Source organism: Notothenia rossii (assembly GCF_949606895.1).
Source record: "Notothenia rossii genome assembly, chromosome: 5".
NCBI lineage: Eukaryota > Metazoa > Chordata > Actinopteri > Perciformes > Nototheniidae > Notothenia > Notothenia rossii.
Window position 1 is genome coordinate 6,239,875 of NC_136903.1, and position 9,446 is coordinate 6,249,320.

The 9,446-nt window shown below is 41.1% G+C and overlaps 2 protein-coding genes across 3 annotated transcripts in view; both read left to right on the forward strand.

Annotated features, from left to right (window-relative positions):
- cep290 (centrosomal protein 290) overlaps positions 1–9,446 on the forward strand; it is an 84,660-nt gene that overhangs the window by 1,104 nt on the left and 74,110 nt on the right. Inside the window, 6 exon segments of the mRNA XM_079684574.1 lie at positions 178–255; positions 492–561; positions 653–699; positions 1,237–1,371; positions 2,642–2,695; positions 9,306–9,443. Coding sequence (XP_079540700.1) covers positions 178–255; positions 492–561; positions 653–699; positions 1,237–1,371; positions 2,642–2,695; positions 9,306–9,443 — 522 coding nt within the window.
- On the forward strand, positions 5,916–8,562 carry LOC307039525 (uncharacterized protein). Of its 2 annotated transcripts, none has more exons than XM_079681651.1 (3): positions 5,916–6,478; positions 6,577–6,747; positions 7,268–8,562. In XM_079681651.1, the coding sequence occupies exons 1-3, from the start codon at positions 6,148–6,150 to the stop codon at positions 7,828–7,830; spliced, it is 1,065 nt and encodes a 354-aa protein (XP_079537777.1). In that variant the 5' UTR covers positions 5,916–6,147; the 3' UTR covers positions 7,831–8,562. The 2 variants fall into 2 exon arrangements, with proteins under 2 accessions (XP_079537777.1, XP_079537778.1); XM_079681652.1 differs by having other exon boundaries at positions 6,643–6,747.

A 9,446-nucleotide genomic window follows, 5' to 3' on the forward strand; every position in this document is an offset into this window, starting at 1 on the left:
TATATATATATATATATATATGTAAGTGATTATTATATTAAAATGTTCCTATATTTTTTAAACTTTCCCTTTCTTCTGTCCCTGTTTTTGTCCAGATAATTGTGAATATTGCTACTATGAGTTCAAATTGCTCTACAGTTGTCATTTTTTTTACTTCAAACCATGCTTTCCATGCAGACGGAGGATTGGGAGGTGAAGGATAAAGCCCCGGAGAACATCGTTCAAGTCCTCAGAGTGTTCCAGACCCTATTAAAGGTGTTTTTATTACGATCATTACTATATTCTCATCTCCTACACTTACACCTACCAGCAAACCCACTGGCATGATTACATAGCATTATATTTTAATAAGCAATTATATTTTTAGTATTAATAATTAATCACTTACATTCAAATGATTGACCGTGGTTGTACTCTGTTATCCTGCTTGAACATTTGCATTTAAAATAAGTAATTTTACACTTAATCATCTTCTCTCCCTCTGCCTAAAGATTAAGGACCAGGAAGCTACTATTGCCGCCAACTTTGTCGAGGACATTGGTGTAAAGCATGCTAAAACCGGTTAGTGAATAAACACTTTAGTTGTCAAAAATGGTTTAAGCTTTGCTAAAGAGCCCCATTTACATAGTGGATTATTTGTTCTGCACTTTAGAAAAGGAACTCCTCGCCAAGGTGTCAAGGCTGGAACGAGAGCACAAGGTAACGTATTATTTACCTGTTTGTCTGTCTGCACCTCTGGTTTATTCTCTGTGTCTCATCATACTTTTGTACTGTATCTCAAATATTGTATCTCAGTCCTTGAGCTACTCAGGTTTTCCACTAGGTTTAATGTTAATACTGATATAAATTTGAAAAAAGAAACAACAGATTACTGTGTCTAACTGGAAATCACCCGTCATTGTTTTACTTCCGGCAACAGTGTGAAATCTTAAGCCAATCATAGAGTGTAACCCTGGCTACAAAGGGATTGGTTGTGGTGACCACTAAACCACAGCTAAGAAGATTAAAGCTTATTCCTTCCATGCTTACAACCAATACTTTACCTGATTATTATTTAAACTTTTAAAGGTTTGTAATCAGAGTTTGCTCCCCTACTTTTACATGCTAAGGAAATGTAAGTGTTGTTGTATGACCGTGAATGCATGTATTAGTGTTGCGAACAGATGGAGGTGATAGGACACTAAGTGGGGGTTGTTTGTGTGTTTGTTTGTTTTGTTTCCGGTCCGTACGGCTCAGCACTCCGGCACGGGGCCAGACAGCCGCTTTCTGAGGGATGAGATCCGGCAGCTCGAGACCCAGCTGGAGCAGAGGGAGAAGGAGTTGACCCAATTAAAGAAAGACATGGGGAAGGAAAAGAACACAACCGAGGAGGTATGAGCAAAATACCCATAATTCCAACACACAGCATAGGACGCTGGATTAACTATTCAGTCCTTGGTTGACCTACAGATGACAGCTGATTAGACAGACATTGTGCTGGTATGTCATTTAAAGAACATGCTACTGAAGACCCTTATTGTTGCCTCATGTTGTGAATGGAAAAAGTCAGTTTAATAATATATTTATAATAGTAATTTTTTTATATTTTTATTGAAGACACGTGGCACAAGGAAAACACATTTTGACATCAATGGGAACCACAGTCACATAATAGAAACAACTAGTGATCGTCTTAGTCTTGACTACTATTGTATTGTATGGGAGGCGTGTGGTGCAGTGGGTTAGTGCGTTGGTGTTGAGATCAGGTGGAGCACAGGTTCAAACCCAACTGCAGCATGTCGTTGTGTCCCTGAGACACTTCACCCCAAATTGCTCCTGTGGGGATTGCCCACAGTATTGAGTATGTAAATCACTTTGGCTTAACGCGTCTAACAAGTAACATGTAATGTAATTGTACATCAATTAAAAAGTGATACTTTGCTTTTTTTTACGTTTTGCAGTTTGTTATAAATGTTTGTTTTAACGAAGTTTTTTTTTGAATAATATATTAATAATATCATTCAAAGTAATTGTTCTAATAAGGAAATTGTAAAATAATAATATGTATAATTACAAATAGACTTGAACTAGACTGTGGCCAAGTTTTAAGTGTGGCATATTTCAAATATTTGACTAATAATCTTTAGTCTCACTGATCATATTAAACGTTATCTGCTTCCAGTCACATTCCTCTGATTAAATAATGATAATATAATTACAGAAAATAATAAAAAATAATGTTATTGAATGTTAAATAGAGAATTCAAAAATATATAAATACATCAACAAATAAACATATAAATAAAATATATGAAATCGTAAAGATATGTAATTAATAAAAGAATGGAACTAGGCTATGGCCAAGTGCGTCTTGCCTCTTACTGTGGACAGGAGGCGTGTTTATGTGTTTTAGGCCGGGACTCTCTTTACTGATTGGCTGCAGACACTCTTGCCACAATGTGACAGCAAACCGTCAAACTATCCCTGTCCTTCAGTTGGGGCAGAATCCAAAGGCCCAGGTCGCTGAGTTCGCAGCTTGTCATCGTTGCATGGCAGCTCTCCTCACTTTGCGGCTGCTCTGGTGTTTGTTATGAATCTGGTGTAGCTAAATGGTCTCTGTGTTTCTGCATTTCTATCCACTGTTCTGTTTTTTTTTTTGTAGTTGCTCGTGCGAGCAGAAGAGGCTGAGGATGAGGTCAAGAAGCTAAAGAGAGAGGTATGTGACTGCTGGCACTACATGATACAGACCCTGACTTATTCTTCATCCTTTACTTCATCACTCAGTCCATCATCTGTCCTTACTTCATCGATAACTTTAATTCATGTGCTCTGGCATTTGTTTCTCTTACAAATGCTTTCTTACAATTCATCATCCCTTTTCATTTCCTACTCCATTGGCGTAGCTACAAAAGCGTAAGAAGAAGGTAAGTAATACAGGTAGTGAAGTCAAATTAGATTACAGTTCATCGTGCTTGTAGTTTTATTAGGGTTCAACTGAGTACACATATGAACCATCTCTCTACACCTGTTGACTTACTGCTGCAAATTGGTTATTTAGCTGTAACTCTTAAAATAACACACAAAAGGTTAGAGAGAGTTCAACCAACGTACATACAGACCAGAGAAGAAGGTATCAGGTAAGTAGCAAATACACCGCATTAGACAGTGTACTCTTAAAGACCTGGGTGTATACATGAAGTGTACTATACTTATGAACACAAAGTGCAGTTCCCTGTAGTTCCAGAATAAAGTCATGTGGTAGATTATGTGGTAGTAGAGTGTGGGTAACTCGTCTCAACTCAGTCAAAGTCAACTTTAATGTCAATCTTACTTAGTTTGTGTTTACAGATCGAGATGACGTTTCCAACAATCCCGAATGTAAAATGATACAGTAATACAGATATGTATAAAATATGTATATCCTGACCTATATACACAATCAACAGACACATTTACACATATGCACACATTAAAGTGGACCTATCATGCTATATTTGAATAATATAGTGTAGGACCATACCTATATAAGGCATATTTATACTTTTTATTTTTCAAAATACCAAACCGATCATGCATTTTAGCCATTCCTCATTTCGCTCAATTGAACACTGTCTTTGCATGGGCTGATTCTGTGAGAACAGCACCATCTACAGGCCTGGCATATGTACTACAGCGTCTCCAGCGCTTTCGAACGGCAATGTCCGTTGCTGTCTCCTCCTGATTGGTGGAGTTGGCCCAATAGCCGTAGCGCCACTTCTGTGACCTCATAGAAGTGTTCAAATCTGGATCAGTCTGTATCAGATCCGTTGCAGCCCCTTTTTAAGAGATTTGGGTATGGAGGAAAATAGAGAGGGTTGTGTTTTCTGACACTTGGTGAGTTCCCTGGAACACCGGGAACACATATTCATGTATACAAGACGTACAAAGGTGCATTTTGCAGGATAGGTCCCCTTTAAGATAACAAAAAACACAACAATCAATATATCAAAATAACAGTCACTTCAATATCAATAACTTTGGTGCAAGATTGTCCATAAAATGTGCATTTATAGCAGATTGTCCATAGCAGCGTAAACAAAAGTGTTGGATTTTGAGTGCCTGCGTGTGTGGGGAGTTATAGTCCAGTGGGGACAGGGGAGAGAGGGGGGAGAGGTCCAGCATTAACTTAATTTTCGAGGTGGAATATATGTTCTATTCAATATGTCGGGACACTAGAACAGAAAACGTACAAAAATACATCAAGTGACGACAGGAAACAAGATTATTCCATCGCTCAAACCCTCAATGGGGCCCAAGGTAGTTCAATAAGAGATAAATCATGACTTGGGTCATGTGAGCATTTGGTCACCTGAGAATTAAAGTATTTATTCAGCCTGGACTGGATGTCTAAATCCACATTTTCTTTTCATGAACGATCTAATACAGATGAGGCCCTTTTTTACAAATGACCCCTCAGACAGAGCTGATCTTGCTGTAGATCCTGCATGGAGACATTTCACTAGTTATTAAACATTGATTTGGAAACTGTTCCCTGTTTTGGTCTCTGGGAATTACTGGACAATTACAACTTCCCACATCCCAAGGCATTGTCTTGTAAAACCCCAAACCATTTGCATTTATCATATAAAGGCAGGACTGGAACTGGAACAAGATTATGTATGCTTGTAAAAGTATTCAAAGAAGTTAAAGTTTATAGTGTCTCAGGGTGTCCGCGGGGTCTTAAAAAGTATTAACAGTTGATATGGGCAGTTTTGGCGCTCCCGGTCGCCTGTGAGTCGAGCTCATTCTTGGTAGCGACAGCCAATCACGTTCACGCCTGCTACCAAGATTCTGCCAATAATTGAGAGCCAATCAGCGCCCGTATTGCTACCAAGAATTGCTCCCGCAGCAACCATGAATTGACCAATCAGCGTCTCCGTAGGCGGGGCTATACTCTGCGGAGGCCGCGAGCTAGAGATTCACTTTTTCCCAACATCAGGAAAGTAAGTACATCATCCTTTAACTATGTTGTCAATGCTTATAAACTGTCATATTAGATGTATAGATATATTTTAACTCAACAACATGGTGCACAGGGACATTTTACTAATGACTATCGAACCGGACATGTCCCGCCGTAACCTTTCCATGTATGTGATGTTTACCGGTAGCGGATTATTATGTACATGTTCCGTCAATTTAATGTTGACATATCTGGCTAAATAACATGCCTGTTTATGACATTACCCAGATTAAGTTAAGGACTAACATAACTACGAGCTAGGGAGAATCTCGGACGGGACCCCGGACGGGAGCGAGCGGAGCTTCTTTTATTGTCCTTTTTTTCTCCGTCACCGGCAGCCACCGACGTGTTTTAAAAGTGCATTTAGTCTTTAAGCGAGCTTTAACAGCATGATATACAAATAAAACAAGGGCAAAACAGATCTTGCCCTTGACTGTAACCGCGACACCTGTTTTTATTTTACCATTCATTTAATTACCAAACCTCACCTATAAACAAGGAAAGTCCGGGGGGGACAGTGGGGAAGTTAAAATGCAGTTGTTACAATGCAGTTAACACCACCTTATATTATGAAATACTTGTACTTGAGTAGGCAGGCCTGTTTCCATTATAAGGTACTTTAATACACTAATTGAGAGGAAATTATTAAATAGTTAGTATGAAGGTCGAGTTTTTCATACAAAATATAGGCTATTTATACATTTCGATTGATTGATAACATTTAAATGCATAATCTGCATTTGTACTTGTTTTTATTCATCTTTCATTTGTATTGTATGTAGTCATCAGTTTTTGAATCAATATGTAATCTTTTACAGCTTGTTCATTAAATATTTATTATAAATTACATATTTCTCAGTTTTTAAATATGACTATTTTCTTATTCTCTAGATGGAACCACGTTTTCGAAAACGGGACGGTATTCTTAACACTTTGGAAGCAACAAAGGTTAAGAAGTCAAACAAAGACAGGCCGTGGATTCAACCTCTTTCCCCAGAGGAAGTGATGGACAAGGCCCGAACAGCCATAATCCAGCACCGTGCAGATCCATCCAACAGAAGACACCTGCTGGGTTTCTTGAAATCCAGTTTGGTCTGTTTCGCGGGCAGACTTTCCGTTGGGTGGTGGAAAATTCTCTTGGCTCTGCTGCTTACCTTGTGGCAGCAATGATAAGAGACCCGACAGGAGGCTGCAAAGACTCCAAAGAACATGTCCTGAACAAAGGCTGTTTCAAAGAGTATATTGAGCTCTTTCCTTCTGGTAGAATTGCCATTGCCATGAAAGAAGAGCAATATGCTGCCAACGCTCCCCAGCACACTCCCCCTGCCCAGCACTTGACCACCACAGAGCATGCTGCTCCCACCCAGCAAGCTGGGACCAGCCAGCATGCCTCAACCTCTTCACTCCGCTCCCTTTTGGTTGGACAGAAGGTGCCAAATCAAAGGAGCCTCACCAACGCAGTGAAACGGCTGGTTTCCCCCAGCAAAACCAAACCCTGTAAGCAAACATTTATTTGATAACACTTCTTTTTAATGTTTAGTACTCTTCAATACTTGTGATGTTTATCTGGTTGTCCTTAATTTGTCTTTCTTTAGCTTTGGTCCATGCACGTGCACAGCCAAAACCCCACCTCATCCAACTGCCTGTCTCCTTCGAGTCAGCAAAGGCCCCAGCCTCCACCCTCACACACCCGGCTGTGTCCAGTGAGGTCGATGACAGCACACTCCTGGCAGAGGCAGTACAATTTGAGGAGGCAAATCCTGCAGGTATGTTAACATTTCAATATCTCAAACATTAAAACACAATATTTTTAAGTGGATACTTTTAGTGATACATTTTTCTCATTTATTTTTCTTGTCCTTTTCCTTTTGTTGTCGCAACGTAAAATCAGCTGCTGTGGCTTAGGCAAAGAAACTCAATATTCGTACTGAAGAAGGTCTTTGATGTTTGCATACACGAAACCTCATCTTGAGAGAGTCTGCAAGATCAGGCTCGGCTTTAGTTTACATCAAAGACAACACAAAGAGATCAATTAGGTGTCGCAAACACCCCCCATTGTTTGCTTTCCCCCCTCCCTTTCCTGTAGGGTCGTAAACCCTCCCTTAGAACACAAAGCATCTGTTATCACAGCATAAGGTTAACTCATTAGATCACACCATTTCCATAACACTTTATATAAAAAAATGATCTAATGAACTTTTAATAAGTTTCATTTCTAGGGACAATAAAGCAAAAATGAATTTGCATTTGTTTATTTCTTAGTTTTTTTGTTTTGTTTTTTTGTAGCACAACGAGTCTGTCTTCCAGCTGGCTGGACCCACACCTTGCCTGAAGTAGATCAGAGGTGGATATCAAAGGCTCTGTTCAAGTGGAACGCAAAGGGGCATCCTGAGCTGGATAGCAGGGTGGACAAACTTTGGTGGTATCCCCCCCAGGTGCCACTGAGGACCAGCAAATCTCCTGCTCAGGAAAATTACTTTGGTCATCCACTCCTGCTGTGGATGCCACGAAAGCTGTGGCAAGTAATGCTAACCTGTCCGCATCCAGATTGCAACAAAGACCCTTTGACCTCAGCTGGCCTGCATCAGAAGATCAGGCAGGTGGTGGCTGTTGGAAAGATTGACTTTGTTGCATCTGAGTACCTGGCCTGCCCAAGGTGCAAGAGGAAGGTCATCAGCTGGAGCCACGGCCTAATCTCTCAGCTGGACATTGGACACAGGGTGCAGTTCCCTTGCATCCTGACATCTAAACTTGCATGTGACTTTGAGGTTGCAAGTTTTGATGCGTCAGCGAGGGCTGGGAAACAGCAGCAGCCAGATCCAGAGGAAGCTGCAGGAGCGTCATGCTGAGGTGTGGATGCAGAAGACAGTCCAGTACCTGCAGGATTGTAAAGGAATTGCCAGTGCTGTTACATCAGGCCTGATTCTGCCCGTGACCTTTGATCCTGTACCTGCCATGCCTCCTGTCCCGAAGCACCGTTGGCTGATGCAAGTTTATGCCCAGGATGTCCTGCAAAGGCTGGATGAAATCAAGGCCACCATCAATTCCCAGTACGGTCGGATCCTGAAGATGGATTCAACCAAAAAGGTGGCCCTTAAGCTAGCGGGAAAAAGCTACGACACCGCTACCCGGGCAACCAACGTTGGTAATGAGCATGGACAGGTCATCATGTCCGTGCTCACAGCCAGCGAGGGCTATGGTCTTGGTCCTATGGTTGAAGGACTCATCAACAGATACAGAATGGCTGGGGTGGCTCCTCCTGAGGTGCTATATGTGGACCGAGACTGCTGTGGAAACACTCTTCTAAGGAGGATGTTTGAAGAGTGGAACAACATGACATTCCGGTTAGACATCTGGCACTTCATGCGCAGATTTGCTGTGGGTTGCAGCACAGACTCCCACCAGCTGTATGCCACTTTTATGAGTCGCCTCAGCCACTGTATTTTCATGTGGGACCAGGACGACCTGAAGGCCGCGAAGGGTGCAAAGCGTGCAGAGCTAGAAGCTGGAGGGAGACATCCATCTGAGGCTGATGTGCTTCACTCTGTCAGCAGGACATAGCGTGTTAGTCTATGTTTGATAACCCTAATAAAAGCTCTAATAAAAAATGTAATCCATTATTATTATTATTATTATTATTGTTATTATTATAAATCAATTAGCGAAAATTAAGGCTATTAAAAAGTATTAAACGGTATTTTCCAAGGTGTTACATTTTGTAGCTAGTTTTCAATAAGTATATAAATGGTCCAAAGAGGTTGTATTCTACAGTCTGCCTGAATGTAATCATTGCGTAGGTGTGTAGTGTGATTCTGTGTAGTTTATTTATAGCATCCCGTTGGATTTGACGTCATCTGAACAGGAGATCGCTCGCTCACTGCTGATAGCACGAAGGTCCGTTTAGGCCGGTTGTTAAACAACATCGTTATGGGAAATGCAAGTCTGCGTCCAAATGGTTTGAAGATAAGGAGGAAGGACAATCAATACTGTATATAGTCAATGTGAGGTAAAGTGTGTCGCCAATATAACCAGTTAAAACTCAGTGGCGATGAGGTCTTCAAATGTATGGAAAGGGTCTTAAAAAAGGTCTTGAAAGGTGTTAAATGTAACTTCAGGATTCTTGCGTATACCCTGTGTCTCTAGTTAATTGTATCAAAGTCAAAGTTAACTTTATTGTCAAGCTTTCAGTTTGTGTGTACAGACAGAGAGACCCTTTCCCACAATCCCGAATACAAAAACACATATATAAAAATATGTGTGCAATAAAGGCCTCGGATCCAGTTCTTCCTCTGTTCTAACGTTAGTCTTCTCTGGATCACAACAGAATGAGCAGCTCCTGCAGGACGTTGACTTCTACCGCGGGGAGCTGGAGCAGAAACAGCCATCGCCGTCCAGAGACGAGAGCGCAGAGACGCAGAGGAAACTCAACCTGGCCAACCGGCAGCTCTACCAGTGCCTGGAAGAC

Excerpts from the sequence above, each read along its gene's own strand:
- LOC307039525 (XM_079681651.1), top strand. The coding sequence starts at position 6,148 with ATGATAAGAGACCCGACAGGAGGCTGCAAAGACTCCAAAGAACATGTC. Across the intron at positions 6,479-6,576 it reads CCCCAGCAAAACCAAACCCT|CTTTGGTCCATGCACGTGCA; the intron begins GTAAGCAAACAT and ends GTCTTTCTTTAG. Across the intron at positions 6,748-7,267 it reads TGAGGAGGCAAATCCTGCAG|CACAACGAGTCTGTCTTCCA; the intron begins GTATGTTAACAT and ends GTTTTTTTGTAG.